Consider the following 26,783-nt stretch of genomic DNA (forward strand, 5'->3'; position numbering starts at 1 on the left):
TTGTTTTAAAAATTAAAATACTTTATTGCTTTTCTTCTTTGAAAAAATGCACTTAACTTACACTGTCTTTTACTTAATCAGCAGTTTGTACCATTGGGTATTAAAATGTCATGTTTTAAACCCTTTTGTTCAAGTGAGTAACACCATTTTAGAACTCTGATCTGTTACTGACATTCTAAGCGCTGCTGGCCTGTGACCTTGCTTAGCTTTTATATAAATATTGTAAAATTTCTCTAGACTTTGCAGCATTATTAACAAAAGATCTATCAAAGTAGACAATAGGTTTAATATTTTTTTCTTCTTTTTGCTTTAAAAATATACCTAAAACTTTGAGATAATTTTAAAAGAATAACAATTACAATAAGAAAAAATTACAGTGCGTTGACCAAAGGAATATTTCACCGTCCTTAAAGCCAATATTCCCTTTTTGCATGGTGAAAGTGATTTAGCAGTTACTTAGCAACTTTTTTCCCACCTACATACAATAATTTAGTTGAGAGTTACACAAGGCAGGCATTTACTAGTTTTCCACCTGCAATTCACAGCTCTTGTGAATAAAGGGATCACAATAAATATTAAAATACTTTTTTCCGGTAAGGCATCTGAATATTACAAAGTTTTTAATATGAGCCAAAACAGTCTGCTTTTTAAAAATCATTTCTGTACTTTTCAAGTCCTTGCTGAGGTGACGGTAACTATCCAGAGAGTAGGATTTGATGGGATGAGCCCTGCATACGGAGTAATCTTAAGTGGCAGAAGCGAGGAAGAAAGGTATTGGTGGTGGATGTAGATATCGATGCATGTGCCAGAGCCTGTAGCCTTCACTTTAAGAAAAAGTCCTTTTTATACAGTTCATCTTTGCAATGATATATTGTCCTGATAAAAAAAGAAAATACAAATAAAAGAGTTTCCCAAAGGTCATTGTTGCAAGTGTGAGTCTTTCTGCAAGAATGTAAAAAACTTGCCCGGAACATTATAAATAGCTTAGGTATCGATACGCATTCTTCCTAATCAAGTTTTTTAACGTACTTGAAGAAGATTGCTTTCCTCTGTCAGAAGGCCCCCCCACCTCCGCCCCAACACAGTTTCCATCTATTTCATCAAAGGTAAAGAAAAGGCTTCCTGGAAGGGCTGGTGTGTGTGCAGGGGGAGGAGGGAACTCCAGGGCCAACCTCTTACTGCATTCGGTCAGGAGGCAGCTGCGTCGGCTGGTACTGCACAAAAGCTGTGGGAGCTGCTACTGGCGGATTGGTGGCTGAGAGAGGTTGCTGAACAGCACTTGGGTAGCCATATCCCATGAAACTGGTAGCGGGCGAAGCAGCATATGGGTACTGGTCGTAGGCAGCTGTGGTGAAGTGTGAGTAGGCTTGGCTTGCAGGGGTGTAATCTATGTAGGGAGACGTGATGGACTGCACCGGGGTCGGGATGACCATGCTGGGCTGAACAATTGCTTGAGGGTAGATAAAGTGATGTGCCAGCCTGCAAGATAAAGCACAGATAGACGGTCACACTGTTTCCCTGGAGACAGACAAGCAACTCAAATGCAGGCAGCAGGATGGTTGCGTTACAAGAACAAAATTCGTTTTGTTGTTTATTCTTTTTATATCCTTCCCCTTTTCCTTCCAAGGAACACAAAGCAGCTTACATCATTCTCTTTCTCTTGTTCTCAGTCTTATCCTCACAGCAATGCTGCAAGGTTGGATTGAGAGCCTGCGACTGGCCCAAAGTCGCCCAGCTGGCTCCATGGCTGAGCCGGGACTAGAACCGTGGCATAGTTTGGGGGGGGGGTGGATGGGGGAGAAAGGGAAGGATGCAAAACAAGCATGGACGGATTGGAATCAGCAGATGCGGACCCCAAAAGACGCAGAATGGTTAAGCTACATAGTCTTAAGAAACGGTGACTATTACACCCCAATACTGGAGGGTGATGTGCTCCTGTCCAGACTTCCAGCCTCTTCCAGGACACCGCACTCCATCTGCTGCTCCCACCATCCGTCTGCATTCTCCATGCACTGAGCAGGCTCAGGCCTTGTGGGGCTCTTTGCTTCTTCCCCTTGCGCTTTCTCCCCTCTTACTTTTTAAGATATCTTTGCAAATGTTGGGGTTTTCCAGAGTCTGGTCATGCTGCCCTCTTGCACGTGGATGGTACCTTTTTGGCCACGTAAGGTTGGAGTTGCAGGGAATGAACTCACTTCACAATGGACCTCAGACCCCGAGTGGCTCAGGGCTTAATTTGATGCAGCGTGGCTCCTTCCATCATGACTGGAACATGGAGCAAGAGGTGTACTCATCTCCTCCCTGCTGCAATCACTCACAAGAGCAAAATCGCACCCAGGATTCCCCCCTCACTCCCCCACCCCCCATGGCTAGCTTGCAACATGCAGGGGAAGGAATGTTTTGGCAGGACTGCAGCATGGCAGGGAAGAGTCATGCCTCCCCTTCCTCTGGCCCTGATTCAAAATAGGACAGAGAGAAGTCATGGTGCTGCGATTCTATCTTTAAGGTCACATGTGGCTAGGCCCTGAGCCACTCTCGAGTCTGGGACTCACGATGTCATTTGTCCCTGGAATGCTCAAAGGAATATAGCAGGTGAGGACGGAAAGCATTTCTTGCCTAATTATGGGCCAGGTTTCCTGGACGGGCCAACATTTGCCTTTCTTGCAGAGAGGATGTTGAAAATGCCTTCAATAAGATTGATTCTCTTCACCAGTGCAATGTTTCCGGGGCAAGCAAAAGAGAAGTCAGGATTTACTAGAGGATTTCCAGTAAATTTACAGTAGATCGGTAAGGATTTCTGACTCCTTGGGCTTTCACAAAGACCTTTTCCGATCTCCTAAATTAGAGCACTCGGAAGAAACCAGAGTAGTGTGCAAGAGAATTCAAGTGAGCTCTGAAGCTGGTGTTGAAAACAAATTCCTGGGCTGAGCATGTTCTTAGAGGACAGGGAGGACTGATACAACTCGAGGAAATTTAAGTCACCATTTAAATTGACAAGAAAAATGGTCCTGATTGCAAGCTTCCCACTGAAACTTCATTTATATCCTGAACAGTGATGCAATAAGCCATACTCATTAACAACTAAATACAGAATTATTTACAGTCTCATTCTTACAAGCAGATTTTGCATCTGTTAGTCTCATAGTATATATTTTGTCTGCTTTCCTTTTACCGGATTGAGAAAATATTTTTAATATATTCCCTTATACAGGCCTGTCTTATGACCAGCACCCATGGCAGTGTGAGGGCACAACTATATACACATCTCCTCGTTAGTAAGTTCCACTGACTATATATAGTAGAACCTGCCCCCAGGTAAGCGGGTTTAAGATTGCAGCCTATTCATAGGAATTACAGGAACACATAGTCTCTTTTTCCTGCAATGTTATTCCTTTCCGCTTTATTCTGTCTTGACCCAGGCTGCCCTGAGAGAAAACAAAGCAGCAAACGACTAAATGCTCATGACTGACAGGTCAAAATAAGTTTTTATAGTGAGCAGACTGGAAAACTCCATGTACATTTTAAAAAATCCAACTTTGGGGGCTTTTTTAAAACACTGATTTTTTTTTGAATCATAGAATAGTGGAGTTGGAAGGGGCCATGAAAGCCATTGGATCCAACCCCCTGCTGTTGCAGGACACCAAGTTACACCATCCTATTCAGATGGCTATCCAGTTTCTTTTGACTGTCTCTAGTGTGGGAGAGCCCACCACCTCTCTAGGCAGCTGGTTCCACTGTTGTATTGCTCTGACCGTGAAGAAGCTCTTCCTGATGTCCACCCTGAATCTGGGTTTGTCACAACTTGAATTGATTATTCCATGTTCTACACTCTGGCATCAGCAAGAAGAGATCTTGAGCTTTCGCTTTGTGACAGCCTTTGAGGTACTTATAGAGGGATGGTATGTGTCGTCCCCCACCCTGCCCATGGCTCAGTCTTCAAGGCTGAACATGCCCAGTTCTCTCAGTCTCTCCTCACAGGGCAGCGTTTCCCAACCATAGATCCTTTGTGTTGCTCTCCTCTGGACTCTTTGTTTTTCTGCATCTTTCTTAAATCATGGTGGCCAGAACTGGGCACAGCATTCCAGATGAGGCCTGACTAGTGAGGAGTATAGAGGAGCTACTATTTCTTGTGATTTGGAAGGAATACTTCTGTTAATGCATCCCAACATAGCATTTTCCCTTTTGGCGGCTGCATCGCAAAATCTATGCTAATATGTTGCCTTTCAGCATTAACAACTCTGCTTTGCTTGGGTCAATTCTGTATGAATAAGCCTGTGCCTTTGTCCTCATTATTTTAGGGTGCAATCCAGTCTGGATCCCTGTAACCCTCCAAAACTCAGTTTTATGGGCATCCTAAGCAGGGCAGGAGCAGCACAGAGGTGAAGCCCTACAAAATGCTGAGTGTCACACCTCAGAGCAGGAAGAAACGAACCAAGGTAGCACTAGCAGACCTTGCACTGTGGTGGCACCAGGCTCCTCATCCCCTGCAATTGCCATTCAAACACTCCTTTGAACACAGGCAGTGAGAGGGTCCTCCAAATTTGGAGTCTCAGCTTCATCCTTGGAGCTCCTATCAATTCTGGAGAGATTTATCATGATACTGTAAGAAACAAAATAATCTCTGCCATGTGAGTTGGTAGCTCTGGCTGAGCTCGCCACACCACAACAGTTATTGTCAAAAGGTTGTCTTCTGTGTACTTTAACATGGCTGCAAGGCAATTTCAAGCACACTCTCAGTACAGAATCTCTTCTGCTAGGTACTGACCAGTTTCTCCCAGCTAAAGAAAGGGCAAGACCTTTCTAAATTTAATTTAACATTCCAGTCTGACTTCACGTTTAAACCTGTATTGCCACAATACTGAAATCTTTTTGTTTTGTTTTTCATTTGGCAATGACTAGGGGACATTTGTTGGTGAAGCACAAATGCTTGTGCTGTTTACTCTTCTCTTCTTCCACTCCCTTTTCATATTTCCCTGAGGTTACTATGCAAACAGCCTCCCTGTTCCCTTTACAGGCTGAGACTTGTACTCGTTTCAGCTGAAGATGAATTATTCTGGGACCCTGGACAAAACCAGGGAGTGATCAGCTGACAGCAGCTAGCCACTTAACTTCATATTAATATGCCTTTGTCAAGGAAAAGGAACCCACAAACATTCTACAGGAGGTGAAAATATGCTCCAGTTTGACAGATGGTTCTGGTGTGTGGTCAAACAAAACACATCCTCTGGAGTCGTTAGACTGGGCAATCAGTTAGGGTCTGCTCCATTCTTCTCCTTCCTGGGTGGACCCACTCACATATCAAAGTGCAGCACATGATAAAAGCTCTGCAAGATCAAGTTCGAGTGCCTATATTAGTGCTGAATGTTTACTCAAATTACTTGGATAGATTCATGTATCAAAATGCTTTTTACTCCATTAAGAAAGGTACGCTGATTAAATTGGGCAGCAGAAATGTCAAAAATACACTAGCCTTCCCCAATCCAGTGACCTCTGGATGGGTTGGACATCAACTCCTATTGCCCCTAGTCAGTACACCTCAATCTAGTTTGTCTCTTCCCAAGAACCTGCTGTTGATGTGAGCAACAGCCAGAAATCAGGAATATTTTTTTCAGTTAGAAATACGAAATGCTGCCTTCCACCAAGGCAGGAGTCCATCTAGCTCAGTATGGTCAACACTGGCCAGCTTCAGTGGCTCTAAAGGTTTCAGGCTGGAATTCTGCCAGCCATACCTGAGGATGCTGGGAATTGAATGTAGGATTTTCTGCATACAAAACAGGTGCTCCACCATGGAGCAATGGCCCTTCAATTAGATCTTCTGGTTTTGCCCCATATCTTGAGTTATCTGGCATCAACCTCATACATTCTGGTACAGAGAGGAACCAGGAATGAGCAGAACTCTAGATAAGATCTCTAGTGGTTTGCAAGAAAGTCAAACAATAAAGCAGTCTCACAACCATAAATCAGGGTTAGGTAGAATGTAGTTAGGTAGAATGTAGATCAGGATCTACTGGGCGGTTTGCAGAAGATCTCCAAGGGCTTCGAACTGTAGTCAGAGCAGAGGGGGGAACTCCACTCTGGCTAGCCTTCTGCTAATCATTTCTCAGCCCCAGTACCTAGTCTTTAAAAGAGGAACACTATTTGCTTTTAACGAAGTTCAGGTCTGCTGGCCATTTTTAGAGTGATGTGCTAGAATTTCTGATCTACAGTAGCTCACATGTTGATCGGCATAGATCTCAAGTTAGGGTTCAGGCTGTGGAATATATAATTCACTCTGTCCTTTAAACCACCGTTTTGAATCTGGCTTTGGTTTATATTTGTTGGCGTGTTATTAAAAAAGTAAAATGGAACCTGCATGCCTCAAGTTTGCACACCCCTGTCCTAAATTATACTGCTAAATGAAGAAAGCTCCATGAAAGCAGTAATGCAATTTTCTGTGAAGAGGGTGTGAGCTTCATTCATTTCTGGGCTCAAAATTCTTGAATTCTAACAGCCTAGTCATATACATATCATCTCCAAAGTATGTTTCTTCAAATTGGATAGCGCTTACACTCAGGTAAGCAGACAAAGGATTGCAACTTAAGTGTGTGGGGTTTTTGCACCAGGTTCCAGGTTTGTGGATCTGGAGGTTCTAGGAAAAATGGAGTAAATCCTTCAAGCCAGGATTGAAGCCCTCTCAGTCCTGCTCTAGAACTCTTAACCAGAGGCAATTTTAGGGGACAGCCCGCTTGCACACTACCCTTCTTCCGTCAATATGAATCACAGGTTAATGAAGTACACACAATATGTGTACAATGTGTATAATTCACAGTATGTTTTGATTTAAAGATTATGAGAAGCTTTGAAACAGAAGAGTAATCCCCACAAAACAAACAAGCAAACAAAAACACCCAACAAGCAAATCAGAAGTTTTATGAAAACTGGAGAATATAGTAGCAACTTACTTTTCATTCAACATATTCCTAATAAACAAACAAACAAAACACCAGATTAAGATTTTGATTACTTTATCAACTAAAGAAAACACACAGCAATGGCAATGTGATGAAGTTACCTCCTGGCTGGATTTTTCTATTTATAGATGATTCATGGTGTTGTTTTAAGATGATTTACTTTTTCTAAAGTGGAAATCAGGCTTGTAAAACTTGCATCTGTTTTGTTTGACACCAGTTAAAGGTAAAATGAAACCAATGCAACTGCACCAAGTAAAAAGTACTGGATTTTTTCCCAATATTGACTTTTAAGAATACATTACTAATATCTTTTCCCTGCTCTGCCATTCTATTTAACATATAACCAGAACAGAAAGAAGACCCAGATAATGCCAGAAGAAAACTTCATCTGAAATGTGATTATAAAAACATCAATCAAGTGATCCTCGAGCTATCAACACATGTCGAATTCACCCCATGAATGGCAACTTACAAGGTACTTTATGACATTGTGATTAATCACTGGCTGAAATCATAAACACTCGAGCACACGCCAAAGAAGAGGGTCAAACCTAAAATTAGAATCACTGATGCTGGTTGCAGGGATTCATGTCAGGTTTCACTCGGCACCCTCAGCCCAAGACAGATGAGGTGTTTCACAATCAGGATCATGATGCTATCCTAGCTAAGTGGCACAATGCTACAACCAAAATTAACAAGACGCAAAACAAGACACACAAGATTATATATAAATTTGGAAGGCAGAGGTAGATATAACAAACTAGCAAAATGCATCTGGTTTCAACTTGTGATCAGTTAAAAGGTACATACATTTTAACACAGCTACTCCCAGGATAGTGCCTTCCAGATGTTCTGGACTTCTAATCAGACGCAGACAACATATCTAATGGTCAGAGATTTGGGGGGTGGAAGTCCAAACCTGGAGCCCAGGCTGGGGAAGGCTGCTTTTGCTCATGCTTTAGATGGCCCTGTGCATAATGCTGAAAGATGCTAAAGCGAATGAAGGAAATGCATGCGCCGGCTCGCATTCTCTCTATTTATACAGACTGGCTCCAACAGAAAGCTCTGTGTGTACACCATGCATCTCCTAGTGGAACATGACTGTGGGTATCCTGGCCTGGATTATTTCTTATATTTCAACCCTGACAGAAATGTAAGGTGGCTTACATAATCCCTCTGTTCTCCACTTTATCCTCACTGCAAACCTGCCAGGTTCGTTGGGCTGAGAGTCAGTGACTGGCCCAAAATCACCCAGTGAGGTTTATGACCAGGGTCTCCCAGATCCCATCTCAGCTCTTGTAATCACTGTACCACACTGGACCTTAAGAATCCATAATGGAGTCTTCAGATTTCATTTCCCTCTAAAGTCAGTGCTGACAATCCCAGTTCCTTCACCACCATGTGCACATGTGTCTGCTAGTAACTCGGGATAACGCTTCATGCCTCCGATAGAGCAGACTGCACTCTACAAAAGCTTGTGCCTTAATCAATTGGTTGGCATTTAAGGGGCCACAAGACCTGCTCTGGCCTGGTCAAAATACCAGCATGATTTTTCCTTCAAAATTCTCACCGTATGGTAAATGTCCTCCAACCTGTTGAGACTGCACTTTTGTGGCTTCTTGGAAATAGTTCTTGTGAACACCAAATTGGAGGTGCATTTAGGAAAAAAATTCACTGTGATCTTTTTATGCATAGACATCTCATCTCAGGCAAAGGTAACAACCTCATATTCCAAAAACATATCCATGAGTCTTTTTACTTAATGTGCGGAATTATCAGTGAGTACCCAAAACTTCCACGTACACAGGAATTCATCACTATAAAAGAAGGCAACACTAAATTCAAAACTATAACAACAAATATTTAATCTCAGCCGTGGCAGCTTAGACCGGATCATAAATAGTCAACCTTAACAAAATCTACACTTCTCACTGGGCATGCATGAAATGAAAACAAAACAAGGACTTACTGATTACACAGACTCCTCCATGTGCAGGGGGCTGAATACTTATACTCTTGTTTTTCTACTAAGTTTTAATTTTTCTATTGCCTATAGAGAGTCAGGGGCAAATGCATGTTTTTCACGTCAGTGGTCTCCAGCTCAATTCATGGCATCTCTGAGGAGGAAAAATCCTTACCCCAAATCCTGGTGAGCTGCTGCCAGTCACTGAGCTGAATGGAGAGCAGGGTCAGTGTGGCAGAAAGACAGCCACTTTCTGGGTTCTGCTGTCTGCCTGGCTTCTGAGACTTAAAAATGCCTTTCTAGTTAATTTTCAAGCAACTCTCAAAGCTAAACCCTTGAATGCCATCTTCTCCTCCTACTTCAAACGACAACTGAGACTGCCAGGATGCTTCACCCTATGCAAAGCTTCTTTAAGAAACCACAACTCACATGAAGGGATGCGTGAAGGAGGTGATAGCCCAAAGCAGAAAGACAGCCCCCTGCCAGATAGGGAGTGTGACAGAGCTCTTTTGCAGCCGAAGGGAGCAGCTTGCACACCCTTCAGACAGAGATCCACTTCTTGACCACCTCATCTACTTTCATCCCCTGCCAGAACTAGCAATACCATGTTGGCAGAACCGGAACCAGTTCTGCACCAGCAGACTAAAAAGATGGACAGTCGGCTGAACTGACAAGATAGATAATCCACATAAAACAACAAAACACGAGGAAAAGAGAAACTTGTTTTCTTCCAAGTGGGAGAAACAGCTTCGCTTTGAAGAGGAAAGAAGAAAAATATACTTGAATCTTCTCCCTTCCACACAGAACTGTTAATAAGAATGTGAAAACAGAGGTCTTTTCTTGCCTCTACAGTGTGGGTGGAAAACACCTTTCTGGTCTGGACTGTCCATCAGACTGATTGGATGGACCAGAAAACATCATGGTTGGGACCCATCCCAAGGCCTGACCAGCTTTACTAGCATCATGCACTCCACCCGCTTTGCCTTGCTCCATGCAGCATCTCCTCCAGGAGCACATGCATTTGAGTATCTCCTTGCACATGGCCCCAGTCAAGGTCACTACAGAGCCTGTGGCCAAGTCCCCTTTGCACTCTGTCCTGACTGGGAGGATGAACTGCAAACTCTCTCTTCAGGGTTCAGGTGTATTGGCAGGGTCTGGGCAGGGAATCTTCTGTGGGTTGGAGGCTCCCTATTCCTCCTCTACAAATTCTAAGAGCTTGGCAAGTTTAGCAACATCAGGCTTTAAGCCAAGCCATCAAATTCCAGAAGCAAATACAACCATGGAGGCATCCAGTTAAACTGGGGGTTTTCCAGCTTCCTGCCTGAGAACTCTCATGAAGTCATTAGGGTTTCCCTAGTGGGAAAGTTCCAAAATGGCAATTAAATATCCCCTGGAAGGCAGCTCTCCACTGCTGCCAATCTTTCACTGTAATCTGTAAGTAAGGCTCTATTGCTTTGAAGCATGTGGGCGTGTGCGCACACACACACACTCACTCACTCACAAGCAGGAAATAGCACTGTCACAAAGGAAGGAGAAAAAACACCACAGAGGGAGAAAGCAGAACATGTTAGCATTTTACAATGAAGAGCATTACCACAGGGCACAAAACAAAAAGGAAATGCCATCTTCTTCTCCTGGGTCTGCAAATATTGTACTATTAACATACTCTCTAATTCCCATGCCCTGGCTGTGAGTGCTGTTACTAATACAGGCAATACAGAGCCACTGGTGCACAAAAAGGAAAGACGATCGGGCTTTGCTAGAGCAGGAATAATCTTCAGGAGAAAACTTTCAAGGAAAGGGGCTGGTTTTGCTCATTGGCTGTGGAATGCCAACTGAGTGTTGGGGAGTTGGAGGCAGAACTGAAAACTGGGCTGCAGGAGAGAATGGGGTGGAATCCTGGGCAGCAGCTTTATAAGCTGCAACTTTTTGCTGCAGGTTGTATTTGCCTTAGAAATGAAATACCCTTCTAATCATCATTTGTTAGGCAGGGATAGACCAAACTCTGATTCTACAAAGGTTTTGCAACTGTTACAATTATCCACAGTGGTAACACTAGAACGAATACTACGGTTTTTGAGGAGGAAGACAAGGAGCTTATTCTACCCATTAATTTTATGACCAGATTTGCCCCTTGACCCACCGTCCATGGTGGTTTATTAAAGCCCACCTGCAGTTCTCAGGCTGCCCACTCATGCCCCAACGACAGCTTCTTGTGATGTCCAAACCTGGTTGGCATGGCTTGTTGGGGGGAGAAGCCACTCTCTAACCACTCATGACCTGTTGTAGGGTTAATGGAGGGTCAAACCATGGCAACCTCCCAAATGGGGGTGAAATACTCAAAATGGCCATTAACACAGATAGAAACAGGGCAGGTCAGAAGGGGCCTCCTGGGCCATCTAGTCTGATCTCCTGGCTCTGCTTGTGAAATACCTACCTATTAATATGCACCACAACCTGCTGTGCCTTAAATATGGCATGCTGGGGTCCAGTGATCATGCAAACCAGCCTTGTTTCTCAAACTGTTAGAGGGTTATCTTCCATTGTACCTACAGGCATAGGAATATTTCTTTATGCATTGTGTAATATCCTATCTTTTTTTCTTTAAGAAACCCAGAGTGGCTTACTTAATCCTCCTCTCCATTTTATGCTCAGAACATCCTTACCATCCTAGGAGGTAGGCTAGCTGAAAGTCAGTGATTGGTCCAACATCCCCCAGTGGGATGCAGGAGACAGTGGCCCTGTATCTGCTTCCGAGTACCACCAAATCACTCACTGAGGTCCTTCCCCCTATCATAACTCAAAGGGCTATCAAGTTGTCTCTTCTCCAGACTTAAAGTTTCTCCAAGCCACGAGTTGACAAAAGGCCCACTCGCCATGGGCCAAGCACTCCATCCTTCACCCAAGACTGCCTTTCCGTGACAAATCTCCAGCCTCTTTCAGACCAGAGGACCAAGCCATGTGCACAACTGCCTCCTGGATGCAAGCTGGTGGTGTAGGCAAGGACAGGGACACTCCAGGTGTGGGCGTGCCCGCCTGCATGCGACACGAGTCAAGCCTTTGCAGCCCAAGGCCCCCCTTCACCACCACTTCTGTGAGCAGTTTTTATGGCTGCGAAGCAAGCAATTGGCTCATTCGGTCTCCATAGGCAGGCATGAGCCTAATGCTGCCATTTCTTTTGTAGTATACAACGTTTTACAAAAAGCACTTCTGTAGGCAGCTAACCATTTGGCAAAGGGCCAAGAGGAAGCTGTAATTAATCTTACACATGTACTCCACCCTGGCTCTACACCTGCTCCAAGTACCATTTTAAGCCTATGAGGAAGTTGGCTCAAGCTCCAAAGCAGCATGAGACTCAAGGTGGTTTTCTAGGGAGAGCGAGTTTTGCTGCCGGGTGGGACTCGAACTCTGGTTTCCAGCATTCAGACTTGGCACACATGGGATGATGCTACTACTGCTGGATGACACGACTACCCCTTGCTCAGTCCACAGCTATGGAGATAAGAATTTAAAGAACGCACGCCCATGGCTCCTCATGAAACTGGAGGGAAGTGCCAAGTGCTCCGTTCAGGGTTCTGTACCCTTCAACTTTTTTATTAATGACTTGGGAGGAAAAAGTGGGGGGAAATCTGCAAATGACAAAAAAAAAAAAAAAAAGGGCAACTGTTTAGAAGATAGAAAATTCAAGATGAACTTGAATTTTCCAGACTGATCAGAAGGTAACAGAATAAAATGTAACAGTGACAAGTGCAAAGTTCTTCATTTAGGAAACAGAAATCCAACGTACTAGAATGAGATGGAGGATACTCTGCCTGTCAGTAGTATCTGCAAAAAGGATTTTGGAGATGTAGTTGCTCACAAGCTGGATATGGGCCTGCAGTATGGCTGCAACCAAGGCAAGCACAACTTTAGGTTGCCTCAGTAGAACTACAGTTTATAGGGAGTATTAGCTCTACTCTGTGCTGGCCAGATCTTACCTCAAATATTGTTTCTTCTTTTGGGTGCTACACTACATAAGAAGCAGCTACATAAATTGGAATAAGTTCACAGAAGGGCAACAGAAGTGATTGGAGGGCTAGAAATGAGGCCCTGTGAGGAAAGATTCAAGGAACCAGGTATGTTGAGCCTTGAAGAGAAGCCTGAAGTGAAATATAACACTTTCTCAGGTACCTAAAGTGTTTCCATACATAAGCGAGCCACACCTGTCACCCAAACCTGCAGGATACAAATAATGAACTTAAGTTACAGGTAGGCAGATTTTGGTTGCGCAGAAGAGTCTCCGAACAGTCAGTGTTCAGACACCCAGGGCAGTGCTGGATTCTCCATCCTTGGAGGTTATCAAGCAGTGAATGGTTAACTATCTGTAGGGATACATTCAACTAGTTCTTACACTGAGCAGGCGTTCCGCTCAATGGCTAAAATGTCCTCCTCTGGACTTCAACTCCTACGAGCATCAGCTTGCATGGCCAGTGGTCAGGAATCCTGAGAGCTGTCATGTAGAACATCTGAATGGCATCAAGCGAGGAAAACTTGGTATTAGTCTCATAGGAAACTGTTTCCAGTGAGACAATCTTGCTGGCAATCCGTTCAGGGAAGAGAGCAATAAGTGAACCTGGGATTTTCTGCAAGAGAAGTATATCCTCTGTCACAATGATATGAGCCCGTCTAGCTATCTATATATGGGGGTGACAAAAGGATACTGTTCCACATTTAGGTACATCTGCTGCATTTCAGAGAGAAGTTCTCATTCTTGTCATGAGCAGTATTTAAAAAAAAAATACCCAGCTCACTGCAGCATCTGATACCTGCAGTTAACTCCAATGACTCGTTTTTCAAAAAGTCTTACAAATTAGGCAAGTGACTGCAGCTAAGTGGCACTGCACAGGACTTGCATCCAGAAGGTCCCAGGTTTGATCCCAAGCATCTCCAGGAAGGACTAGAAAAATTCCTGCTAGGAATGCTGGGAAGCTAGTGAGAGTCAGGAAAAATAATACTGGGGTATACAGACCAATGATCTGAGAATGCCTAAATTCCTATGCCCCTGGGTGAATTACTGTGGATCATATCCAATTTACTTCTCCTTAGAATAGGTCTAATAGAGTGCAGGTGGCGCAGTGGTTTAAACCGCTGTGCTGCTGGGCTGGTAGATCGAAAGGTCACCGGTTCGAATCTGCACAATGGGGTGAGTCCCCGTTGCTCCGTCCCAGCTCCTGCCAACCTTGCAGTTCAAAAGCCTGCAAATGCAAGTAGAGAAAAAGGTACCGCTTCGGTGGGCAGGTAACAGCGTTCCGTGCACTTCGGTGTTTAGTCATGCCGGCCACATGACCACGGAGACAGTCTGTGGACAAACGCTGGCTGCCTCGGCTAGGAAACAGAGATGAGCACCGCCCCCTAGAGTCAGGCATGGCTGGACTCCATGTCAAGGGGAAACCTTCACCTTTTAGAATAAGTCTACTGAAACAAAAGGGACTTCAACAAGTTTTGGATATAACCCTATGAGCATTCTGATGAGGCAGGATAGAAATCCAGGCCATCATTGTGGTTAAATCTTTCCCCTGAAGGTCTGTAACCAAGAATTTTATGTTTGCGGTTCTGACTCAAAGAGAGTTAAGCTAAACATTTAGATGTTACTGTATTTCCCCAACCCGAAGTCAGTGAATATAAATCTGGTTGCACGCCATCCATATCCTGCTGGTGTCCATCAGGTAACAACTAGGAAGATTTTCCAAAGAGTGGCAGCACCCACTATCGGGAAGATTCTCCTTCTAAATACTTCTTTTCTTTTCTTTTATAACTTTTCTTTTATAACTTCTTTTATATCGTTTATATTTTTTATTTATTTTATATTATTAATTTTAATTTTATATTGTTATTTTTATATTGTATTGTATTTTATTGTGTTGTAAGCTGCCCCGAGGCTTCGGCAAGGGGCAGCATAGAAATGTTCTAATAATAATAAAAAATACAGCACATAAGCCAACTCTGTTACAGTCTTTAGGATTTTAGGTCATGGCTTGCTGATTAAATTGTATAGCTGATCATTTTGGTTGTAATCTGTATTTGTATTGCAAAGGTACTGTTGCCTAGATATGTTATGGCAGGAAGTATATTGCAAATAAATATAATAATCCAAGTAGTATTATACCATAACTGCAACAGCAAGTCAGTATGTTGACTAACAAAATATCCCAACAAGACTGAGCTGTAGGTTGAGGTGTTAGGGTCCGTGTGTGTGGTTTTTTTTTCCTGAAATTGTAGAGATTTAAGCCCTTTCTCTGAAATTAGACACAGAATGCCTCTCAGCTAGGAGATCTCAACAATAAGGGAAAGAAATCTGCAGTGTGTGTTTAGACACGCACACACACACACACACCCCGCTGCCTCTCTTCTAGGTCTGGAAGCAGGGTCCCCACATAGATTCCAGGTACAAAATCCCATTCATTCTGCCTCCTATTTCCCATGACTTTTCTGGGGCCACACAAACACAGTAACCTTTCTAAAATTCTTCCTTCCAAAGACTGTAGAAATCTTGGATGTTCAAAGAATGCTGGATGGAGTATGAACGCTTGCTTTGCTGATTGTTCCGACAGGACAATAATAGAATCAACCGCCAAACGTGTGTTGCCCAGGAGAACTCCCAACACTCTACTAGGAAAAGGGCATGGCACAAGCCAAGTGTGTCTGGGCAAACGGCACTCATCTTGCCAACCAGCATCTCCCGTGATTAAATCGTCGCTGGAGTAGAAGACAGTGAAATTCTTGCTTACTGATGCTTGCAAGCAAGATGCATATTATACATGCCCCCATCCCACCCATCCACTGGTCTCCCAGCTTCCGTCTCTTGGCAACCAATAAATAATTTATAACATTCACTGTCACATGCACCAAGTGTCGCCTGGATGACTTTTACCAGTGAAATGGATGCCCAAGAGCTGGAACACTGGCTGCTTATTCCAAGCTAGCGCACACACATGGCAGCGGCACAACCCTTGTCCACGCACAAGCTTTCCTCCACACAAAAATAGAAACAGATGTGCAGAAGTCTCCACTAGTGGGACTGGACCAAAGTTCATCCAGTCTAGCATCCCATTTCCAAGTACAGTGAGATGCAAGCTGAGCATAAAGTTCCCTGTCTCCAGAACTTGTCTTCCAAGATATAACAGCTCCCTGGTGGAGGTGTCACAGAGACATCAAAGCCAATAGCCACTGATAGACCCCTTGCCTGAATTTCCATCCATACATGCTCATAGAAAGCTCCAAAGCACACCATCTATAAAAGCCAGTGTGGTAGTATCCTGGCTGCCATTTTAGAACTGGTGGGAGCCACACACATTTCATGGGGGAGCAGAAAGATGCCTGAGTGAGAGCAGCCACTGGGGAAGAAAGGGGTTCAGGACTTCCTCTTTGCTGCCATTTCCCTGCTCCCAACATAAATGGCCTTTCTGATATTAAGATCTGAGAGCCAGTGTGGAGTAGTGGTTAAGAGTGAGGGACTGGGAATCAGGCATTCTGGGTTCTAGTCCCCATTCAGCCATGGAGCCAACTGGGTGACTTTGGGCCAGTCTCTGTCCAAACTACTTCACAGGGTGGTGGTTGTGGGGATAAGACTGAGAACAGGAGGAGGAGAATGATGTAAATTGCTCTGGGTTCATTAAAAAAATAAAGTGGAATATCAATCTAATAATAAATAAAAGTAAACTCCTGGACTACCATTGTACCCATTTCCATGCAACATGCAGGTTTAAATTCCTACTGCTATAGGATTTCAATTTCCAAGCTACACATTTAAGACACTCTCAGTTACCACTCTTCTTAGCACACTGAGTAGCAACTGGCTTTTTTATTTTCACCAAAAACAAACATACATTTAACATTATCTATAATCCCCTCCCACCTCTGGATTGAGTTATATAAAAGTCCCTTGGGAATACATATTGACGATACAGAAACCGTTACGACAAAGACTATTCTGTGAAATGGGTGTTTTCTGAATAGCCAGGCCTGTGTGGCAGCCATTCTGCAAATGGGCAAGACCCTCCATTTTGGGATACTCTCAACCTTCCGAGTGTGCCCACTGACCTAAAGGATTAGAGACCCTTGCTCTAAACTCTCTGAAATGGGACTGGGCCATTTCTCTGTTCTATAAACCACCAAACACACTTTGAAAAGTTCTATTAATGGTTTTAGCAGCAACTGCAATGACGGGAAGCTCAGCATTCACAGTATTTTAGCTTTGGGGGAGAAAAACATATGCTTTGCATGCCAAAGGTACAAGGTTCAATCTCCCAGGTACCTAGTATTAACATTCCTCTTTAGGGGGGAAGCCATAGATTTTGCAAGAAAAAGCAATGCTATTTATATGGAAAGATATGGCTAAAAACGCAGCCACCAAAAGTACAGCACTGAACTCAACAGGGGAAGGGGTACTATTCTTTTAAGCAGTTTCCTCCCCTTCCGGGTCGAATAGGAGACAAAAAAAGAACATGCACTAAACTTAGTCTCTGTTACTAAGAATGGGAATAAATATTCCTTGTGCAGGAAGATACCCCTTTTTAGCCCGTACAAAATGGACATAACTACATGTGAGGAAAAACCAGTGTGATTCAATACCTCTTTCTCTCAGTCTCTCTCTCAGCCCCCTAAAACACACACACACACACACACACACACGGTTGACTCACTACTACACCTAACTACACAGCAAGAAAACCTTTAAAATCATAAATGCAATGTAATTGTGCAACTTAAAAGCAGGAAGGCTGTGGAGTGAGTGTGTGTGTGGGGGGGGGGGGCGGGGAATAAAGAGAAAGCCGCCTATGTGGGGAGAGCAAGGGAAGAAAAGAGTAAATATTAATTCTACTTGGCCAGGCAAGCCAGTGCATCGTCCCTTAAAACTGGTGGCTTTCCAAAGCTTTTCTTGTTTCATTTTTTAAGGAGAAGACCTACTTTTCTTAAGTTCTTTAAGCATATATAAACATACATGCACAAAACACAAGCCAACATTTATTTTCAGAGAACTGTGCTTAAAAAAAGAAAAAAGGAACTGCATCAATCATTAAACAGTTAAATGACAGTTGCTATTGTTGTCTGAGCATACTTGCCTTTTCCAAAGCAGCTGCCAGATCCTATTAGGTGTATAAAAAGAGGATGTTTTGGGCTGGGGAGCAATGGGATATGCTATTGAAAACTGGAGACAATAGCTCACTTCTGTAGGCTCCTCAAGCCCCATATAACATCTGTCCGGAATCAATTTTTGACCTAATGTTTCTTTCACTGAATATCAGACTTTGTGTCCAAATTCAATTTGTTTTCTGGACTAGAATTGTTATGCGGAGCACAAAGGAACGCAAATCCATCCACTGCAAAGGCCTCTTGCACAGGCCTCATTTCAATCAGAGCTGTGCAAAACAGAACAAACAGCCTCTCTCGGATTTTATGAGGCATGTTCAGCATGCACTAGGAAGGGATTTTGGTGGTCACACACTCAGAAAGGCCATGGTCTTGAGCACTGCCTCCATTCAACTCAGTGGTGCCTGAGCTGAGCGCTTCCCATCCCATGGGAAATGTAAGCCTGGAGAATAGTGTTGAGGAATCACATCAACTCTCCGAATTGGATCAAGGTTCCAAAAGGACACAACACCCTCATGAGAGAGGCAGGGCAAAGGAAATCATAGCACTTACCCAAACTGACCAGCAGCGCAGGGAACACTGCTGTGAGCAAAATCCTTCCCTGCATGGACATGTGCAGAAAGGACCCAGAACCATATTTCACCTTCCCACTCTCCATCATGCCAAGCCAACACTGACATGGAGAACCGAAACAACTTTCTGGAAAGCTTTACCAAAAGGAGAACATGAAAGCCAGGAAGCTGTTCAACAGATACTGTAGCCGGGCCCATTCCTAAAAATTCGGGAGTACATCCCCAGTCTACAAGAAGTTCCATTAATTTAACTTCAATCTGCTAACTGCTAAAAAAGTTAAGAGAACAAATTCCACTTACCCGTAGGGTCTCTGAATGAGAGTTGGATGTAACTGCTGCACCCCTAAGGTGAGACCTAGGAAATGTAGGAAGAGGGTTAAATTCAGTCTATGAAACATATTATTCATTCAGAAACACAGCCCCACCATATGCCTACAGGATACCTGGTCAAAGGTAAGTTTCCCCTTTGTTCAATGGGACTTTTAGCTTTGCTCTGCAGTTATCCTCAGTTGGGCCCACCATAGCTGCATGGTCTCAGTGCTCTCAATTGCCAGTGCCATCAGAGATGCTGCTAAGCAACAAGCTGAACAGGGAGCTGTTTAGTTGGCCAACAGGAGCATGAATTTGCTATGAAACATGGTGCCCATTTCCCACATGCCATTTCACAGCAGAATCACTGGAATTTCAGCAGAGGGGACAACTTCCATAGGTTCTGGGAGGGGTAAAGTAGCCCCCAAAGCTCTCAAAATTGCCCACCCTGATTCAGCACATACTGAGAGACTTCAGATACTTCTCACACCGTTTGTGACTCTCAAGCCTTAGCTTTGATTTGCCATGTACAAAAAGCCTAGCATGTTCACAATGTTCTGTAGTAGTGGTGGTTTCATTCTGTTCAAAGCCTGGCCTTGTGTATGCCATTGTTTTATAGTTTTAGCTGCTTATTACTTTTCATCACATTTATATCAAGGAGTCCTTGATAGCTTACACTGTCCTCCTCCTCTTTATTTTATCCGCATATCAAACCCTGTGAAACAGGTTAGGCTGAAAGTCAGGGACTAGCCTTAAGTTAACCAGTGAGCTTTGTAACTGAGCAGGGACTAGAATGTAGTATTGATTCTCTCTTATACACCAATTATATTCTATTAACTTTCTAAGTTGATAGCTGCTGCTTTTCTGCCATCAGTTTCCTTACCTGTTGCCTCAAAGTTAGTCCAATTTTTATTTCTCTTCATTGAACACCATATAATTTGTCTATTTTTAATGCCCACTCTCCTACCTTGGACCTTTATCTATGGTTTGCTTTCTGCCAGTACAAGTATTTTCCTCCCTTACCCCACCCTTGTTAGAAGAAAGATGGAAACATTTTTTTCATCTATTTCACATTACCTATCCAAAACTGTTTTTTGTTTTTGCTTTTTTCCCTTAAGTCTCTTGCATGTTATAACACTTGTCAATTATTTTTTCATTCAGTCTCCAAAGATTACCTCTACTTTGATCTGAAACTAGTCTCTCAAAGTTCACACCAGTTGTGAACATTTAGCTATGGGGGGGGGGGGTGTTTTTGTGTGGTTCTTTCTTTGTTTTGCCAAGACCTGTAGACAGATTCAGTCAGTGCTAAGATGTTTTTTCTTTTTGGGCATGTCCTCAAGTGTCCTTTCTCTACTTTTGTTATACATTTATTCATGCCTACAATTATGCATGTATGTACGCACACACTCAAATCAGCCATCTATTCCTCCCTCTACCAATATAAAACCAGACTACACCATCAAACTGCAATTGCCAGGACCAGTGTCAAGACTTGATGCATTAGAGTGCAAATGAATTAAATGTGACCCTCAAATACTCTTGCTGGCCTCCAGAATTCTTCAAAGACACATGTGCAACTCTACAATTTCTCTCCCATTTTTGCTCTAGTTGACAAAGTGGTGCTTTCCCCTCTCACATCCCCCACACCATCAAAATTGTCTGGCAACCCTCCAGAATCCCTATTGTGAGCAAGCAGCTTTGTTTTGGGTACTCAACTTCATTCATTGGCAGGAAGCTCACTTTATTAACAAAGCAGTGCTAGGACAAACATAGAAGTTGTATTATGCCTACACACATTTCCAACTGCATATTTAAAGGCAGGCTGGGTAAAAACACCAACAATCTCACTCAAAAACACATGCCCAAAGTAAGTTGAATGCAAACTACTTAAAATGTGCACTTGCAATGCTTCACTTCAGGTGGCACGAATGGCAGATCTTACCTCTTCTGGCACGCAGGTACTCTCTCAATTTGAGCATTATCAGTTTGTGCAAATTCTCTTCCTTTCTTTGTTTTGCCATATTAGATTTATACCACAGGTTTTTTTTTAATATCTTACCCAATTTGGACATGATGGCAGGCTATGGTTAGAACAAGCCAAGAAAGGCAGGAAAGAAATCCATGCACACACATGCAGGAAGTGGCCTCCTCGCCCCCTCCTTGTCACCAAATCATTCTCGGTTATGACATCCCAAACCGCTTCTGCGCATAGAAGAGAAGTAGCCTGCACTGGCCAATGAGAGTGTTGGCTGCCACCTGACAGTGTTTGCCCGCCAGCGGGCAGGTCCTCTTCACATCTCTGCTGGAAACTGAAGCGCATATGGCTGCATGGTCTGCTGCCACCTAAACCGCTTTAGTGCTCGTCTATGGATTGCAGATGGCCTTAAAAACCCAGTTCTTGACAACCAAATCTATAGCACAGAGCCAGCATACCATGCAGAGCATATTCGCATGACAGGGGTAGCTTCCTGGGTACAGAGTACACAGACAGCCCTATTTGTATTGTCCCATTCAAATCCAGAGAGATCTCAAAGCCTGACAAAATGGAGAATGAGAGCGGGAGAGAGTTGTCTCACCAGTCTGAATACTCCTTGGTTTTGCTCCTAGATATGCTAGGTTGACATTTGCTTTTCGGCCATCAATAATGGGGTTGGGATCCTTGCAGGCCCTCTCAGCTGCAGCCCGGTCAGCCATGGTCACCTGGAAAGAAGCACAGACCACATTTGTAGAGACACATGCCTAGTGCATTCCCCGCTTCCTCTCTCTTTTCCCTGCATGTGCTTGCATAAAACTGCCGAGAAGTAATAATCTCTTCTTTAGAATCTTACTTCTAAGAGCTGTAAGATGGGATAATCCTTCATGTTACACAGGAGAGAGAAAGCCTCATGTCTTCACCTTTGTTATTTTCTGTTACCTCTTTGGCATCAGAAGTAAAAGGCAAATGGGCTCAAAACCAAGCAGCCTGAACACACCCTGGTGCAGAGCCATGCACAGCTCAAGAGACACTATTCCTTGAACTTACAGTGGCAGTTTTGCTGTTGCCTTGTCTGCACTAAACATCCCCCTGCCAAAAATGGGTAATTTACACTAGGAAAGGCCAGCAGTCAACAAAAGCATCCCAAAAGAAAAGAGCAGTTAAGGGGCAATGCAACTAACTACAGGCAGATGACTTCAGACTTGTTGCCATCTTTGTTTCACCCCCTTTTCCAAACAAAACAGAAATGACATTCTCCTCAGCGGTCCCTTCAAGAACACTAGGGAATCAGTAATAGTTACTTTTCTTCCTAAGGCACAAAAGCTACCAGAAACAAAAGCACCCTGACCCAGTCGAACCGGAAGCAAGGACAGCACAGAAGGAAAGTGTAAAATCCCACTACACTACTTCTGTATGATCATTGTGACTGCTCCTACCAGCACAATCCACGCTTTCACTACATCTCTCATAATCCCTGACCACTGTTCACACCATCTGGGACTGATAAGCACCATGTCCAGATTGCTGACCCTTAATCTATATGGTTTCCTTCAAACACATGACAAAATAGTTGCATACACAGTAGCTCCAGTGAGAAACAATCATGTTACAAGCATCCAGTTCATTTCTACTCTGTAGATCATACCAATTCTATGTGGAAAAAAATAACATGTCAGTCTTACTCAAATGTAAGCCATTGACATCATTCAGATACAATGCTAACTTTCAGTTCAGCATTATGTGCACAATCCTCAGACTCATCAACTCCCCCTTGATTGGGGTGGCTTCAGGGAAAGAAACTTTTACTTCAATGCTAATTAGCCACAGTTTAGGACCATGTCCAAATCCTGAGCAGTGGTAAGGCTTAATTATGAGTCATTAAAACAAACCACCCTCATAAACCAGTGTCCCCACAGTGGTCAACCAGATGTCTACATGCAGGACATGAGGCCAACTGCCCTCTTCTGCCATATTTTCCCAGCAACCAGTACTCAGAAGCAGGAAGGTAGTTCTACTTGCCTTCACTGTGTCTAATCCCCTTCTCTAAGCTCCATCTAAGCTACTGGTTGACAAATCTTGTGACAGCAAATTCCAGGGAGTTATAACAAGAGACAGAAGGGCAAGTTTTTACAAGGTGGACATACGAGAAGTGTGGAACAATCCTCAGAGTTCCAGCAAGCCATGTCCTTTTCCAAGATACTCCATTCCATTCTTCCCCATTGTTCTTTAAAAAGTAAGAATGAAAATTTCATAATGAAATAAAGATAACATAAATGCTATTTAAGAAGAACAGCATTAACAATGAATCAAGATCACTAATTATAATGCAACTGTTTTAATCTCCCCCTGTTCTCAGGCACTCTGTCACAGTGGATTCTTTTGCAGATCATGTGTGTATCGGATTCACCCCACCCATTTCTATAATGCCCCACTCGTGGGTTGCCAAGTCACCTCAAACCACTGGGGCAGGCCCCTCAAGACTTTCAAACCATCCTGCGATGTATGGCTTGTTCTGGGGTTCCAAGGTGGCTCGGAAGCCCTTCCTTCCACCTCTCAGACATGCAGGTAATTAAGAAAATGAGGTAAGTCATAGTAATGATATGGAGGTCTGTTTTACTCAGTCATGAAAACCCAGCCATTATCATGTCTGGCCCAGGCCTGACCTAGAGACCTCCAACAGCTCAGGTGTGGCAGAACCCAAGGTCCCCCAGATCAGTTGAGGCCCCCAGTTTCAACACTACCATGGCCAACTATCATGGAAGAAGCCATGCTGGGCCAGTCAGTGGAGGGGGGCCTGAACAGACCACCAAAGGAACTCCCAACTCTTTCCCGTACAGTTAGAAGGGGAGGCCGAGGAACTGCCCAGTCCCAGAAGGCACTAATGTTGGAAGGTGCAGACAGCCACAAGCCTAGAGTGATCTCTGAGTACACTCCAGAGTCACAGCCTCTTCAGGAATAGGAAGCCTCCAAAGACAGAAGCCTCCTGCCAACAGCTGGAACCTGGGTGTGGTTTAGAAGGCCAAGCGGCATACGCTCTCGGGTGAGAGCTACTGCACTGCAACACTGTCCTTCAAGCTCCAAGGCCCAGGTTTTTTTTCTTTTCTTTTACTTTTCCTCCTCTTCTAACTGAACTTCTATGCAGCAGACCCCTGGATTTCTGCTGTGATCGTGTTCATAGGACTGGGCTTGTTCTGGACTGCTCACGAGTGCCTGGTCTCAGCTTTGGCTTCGATCCTGGTTCTACACTGCCTCTCTGCTTGACCACTAACACCGTGTTTCCGACCTCTATCTGCCTTTTGACCTTGCAGTAGTCTTGCCAGATAAACCATCTAGGACTGCACCTGATCTGACCTTTGCAAGACAGTCGGCATTCTTTGGCAAGCTCTGCCCTCACCGGGCTGTTTCAGGGATCGCAACCCCCACTTTCCTCAAAATTCTGCACTTCTGCAGATGGTGGGGTTCCCCAAACCTGCTGATACCATCCCCTTGTATGGGGAAAATTTTATTTTGTCTACCATTTGCACACCTGGGAGACTGTCAGCATTTATGCAATTACCATGGGGGATGAGGAAGAATTATTGCTGGTTGCCCTCCAGTCTAGAATTCATTCAGGAGATAGGATTCCCCCCATCACCAGCAACAATTCACTTCCAAACACAGATAGAAAGCAGAAGCCACACAATAGCCAAGGATCTCATCTCAAACCTAGTAGGAAGGGATCTAATATGGCTCTTAGACAAGGGCAGACAAAGCAAACTTCTCTTTTTGTGAAATGAGGATACAGCAAAAGAACGCATCAGGCCAGTGAGGACAATAATATTCTATTTACTGCATTTGTTTCATTTCTCTGTATAAAATATTTCCCCCCACCACCAAATGCCTTCCAACTGGCAGGAGGAGAATAATTAAAAGTTAATTGTTGCAGTTATCTTTTAATGTCACTACAGTAAATATTTGTATTACCTCTCTAGTTTGTTACACATCAAAACATGCTAATGTTAGCATTTGGGACATGTTGTTTCACAAAGGTTGGAGGCCAAAAAGCGGCATGATGCGATGCTGTGTGCAAATGTTTCTGCATCTTCAACAATGCTTTATATAAAGTTTGGCGCTACCTTGAATCCCTTGTTTCAAGGGATAGGCTTACTTCTCCGCAGTCTGCAAAACCAATGCAGTTGGGCTGCAACTGCACCGAAGAACCACTGCAACAGGCTTGACAAGGGAAGCCTATCACTGGCCAAAGCAAGAGAACCCCCCCCACACACACACACACAAGACCCACATGTTCCAGATTTCAGAAATGCTCTGGGAAAGCGCCAATCACTGAACAGCTATCCCATTGTTACAGAAATTCACCTCATCCACAAAACTGCACTCCTCAAATCTTCAAGCAAAGTGTCCTTTTAAAATAAATAAGAAAAACCAGGCCAATTAAGCAACTTCTTGCAGGCCTGTAAGCAGAGACCATCCACCATTATCTCTGAACACAAGTCACTGGCTCCAGAGAACACCTCGCCGTCTCTAGAGATCCTTCTAAAAGCAAGCTGGCTGCTCACTTCCGTATTTCCGTACTATTAGCGTCATCTGCAAAGGAATCCTCAGGCTTCTGACCTAGCTGTCCACGGGTACCTTGGGGAACTGGTTCCCGGCGCCTTGGCTTTCAGGAAGCCTGAAGGGGAGGCTGCGATGCCTGTGGACAGCTGCCTGCACTTCCAGGCCCCAGGCCACCCCCCCCCCCGCATTCCTTGCCAGCCTGTGTTAAAAAAAAAAAAAAAAGGATGGGGACACAATCAAAATCGGAACACACCACCTCGATACAGCCTGGCATCTCCTGTTGACCATCTTGTCACAACCAGTGGTTAAAAGTGATAACTTTTCCATCTTGTTCCATAAATGTCACTATCACCAACGGGGTCATCAGGTGAGACCAAAGGATGGACAGAACACTGGTCAAAACGAAACAAAGTGCGACGGGCGGCGGTAGAAGAAAGGGGTCATTCCCCCCCCCCTTTCCTTTGTTTGTTTGTAGCGCTACGTTCTTTATGGAGATCTTTTAACGCCTTTCCAGAGGCCGAGGAATTCTCCCCCCCCCCCCCACCCGGCCAGTATATGAACCCCGCTCTCGGCAGGGCAACTGCTCCGCATACGTTAGCCGGAGACTCCACGTCCCTGCACGGCAGAAGCGCCCCTTCCCGGCGGCGACCACCCAGCCTCTGCCCTTTCCCGCGCCCAAGACCCCCACCCCAGGTGCCGCCCAGCACTTACGAAGCCGTATCCGCGGGATTTGCCCGTCTGCCGGTCGGTGATGACTACGGCTTCCTCGATGTCCCCGAACACCTCGAAGTACTTCCTCAGCGAGGAGTCCGTGGTGTGGTAGGGCAGCCCCCCGACGAAGATCTTGGTGAAGGTAGTGTCCTTCTGCACCGTGTGCATGGCGCCGCCGCGAGCGGAGCAGCCCCGACGGCGGCGGCGGATGCTGCTGCACGGAGAGCGGGACGAGGAGGCGGGTGGTGGAGAAGGAGAGGCGAGGAGGCTGGAAACAGCATCCAAAAGCAGAAAGAAGCGAGCCAAGACGGGAGGAAAAGGGGCGAGCAGGAAGGAAGGATGGATGCGGCAGGTCCTACTTCGCCGGGTTCATAGACTCACAGCGGGCGGGACGGCGGCGAGGAAAAGGAGCGGGCGCGAGTCCGCGTGGGGGAAACCGGCTCCCCCGAGCCGCACTGCCGACGGATCAAGAGCGGCAGCGGCTCCGCGCCCCATGCAGGAACTCCGGCGGCGATCGCAGCATCCGCCTCGACGGCTCTCCTCTTTCTGCTTGCTTGCCTGCGCTCTCTCGCCCACCGCCCCGCCGCGCAAATAGACGCGACACTCACCACCGCTCCATTGAA

General features: G+C 44.6%; 1 protein-coding gene across 3 annotated transcripts; it reads right to left on the reverse strand.

Annotated features, from left to right (window-relative positions):
* On the reverse strand, positions 1-26,783 carry RBM38 (RNA binding motif protein 38). Of its 3 annotated transcripts, XM_044454881.1 has the most exons (6): positions 26,161-26,783; positions 21,497-21,620; positions 18,912-18,966; positions 6,939-6,956; positions 1,173-1,479; positions 1-876 (listed from the first exon to the last, which is right to left on the reverse strand). In XM_044454881.1, the coding sequence occupies exons 1-5, from the start codon at positions 26,326-26,328 to the stop codon at positions 1,176-1,178; spliced, it is 669 nt and encodes a 222-aa protein (XP_044310816.1). In that variant the 5' UTR covers positions 26,329-26,783; the 3' UTR covers positions 1-876; positions 1,173-1,175. The 3 variants fall into 3 exon arrangements, with proteins under 3 accessions (XP_044310816.1, XP_044310815.1, XP_044310817.1); XM_044454880.1 differs by having other exon boundaries at positions 1-1,479; XM_044454882.1 differs by lacking the exon at positions 6,939-6,956 and having other exon boundaries at positions 1-1,479; positions 26,161-26,781.

This window comes from Varanus komodoensis, unplaced genomic scaffold (assembly GCF_004798865.1).
Source record: "Varanus komodoensis strain SLA01 unplaced genomic scaffold, ASM479886v1 scaffold8, whole genome shotgun sequence".
Classification (NCBI taxonomy): domain Eukaryota; kingdom Metazoa; phylum Chordata; class Lepidosauria; order Squamata; family Varanidae; genus Varanus; species Varanus komodoensis.

Excerpts from the sequence above, each read along its gene's own strand:
- RBM38 (XM_044454881.1), bottom strand. The coding sequence starts at position 26,328 with ATGCACACGGTGCAGAAGGACACTACCTTCACCAAGATCTTCGTCGGG. Across the intron at positions 21,621-26,160 it reads AATCCCGCGGATACGGCTTC|GTGACCATGGCTGACCGGGC; the intron begins GTAAGTGCTGGG and ends GCTTCTTTCCAG. Across the intron at positions 18,967-21,496 it reads ACCAAGGAGTATTCAGACTG|GTCTCACCTTAGGGGTGCAG; the intron begins GTGAGACAACTC and ends TACATTTCCTAG.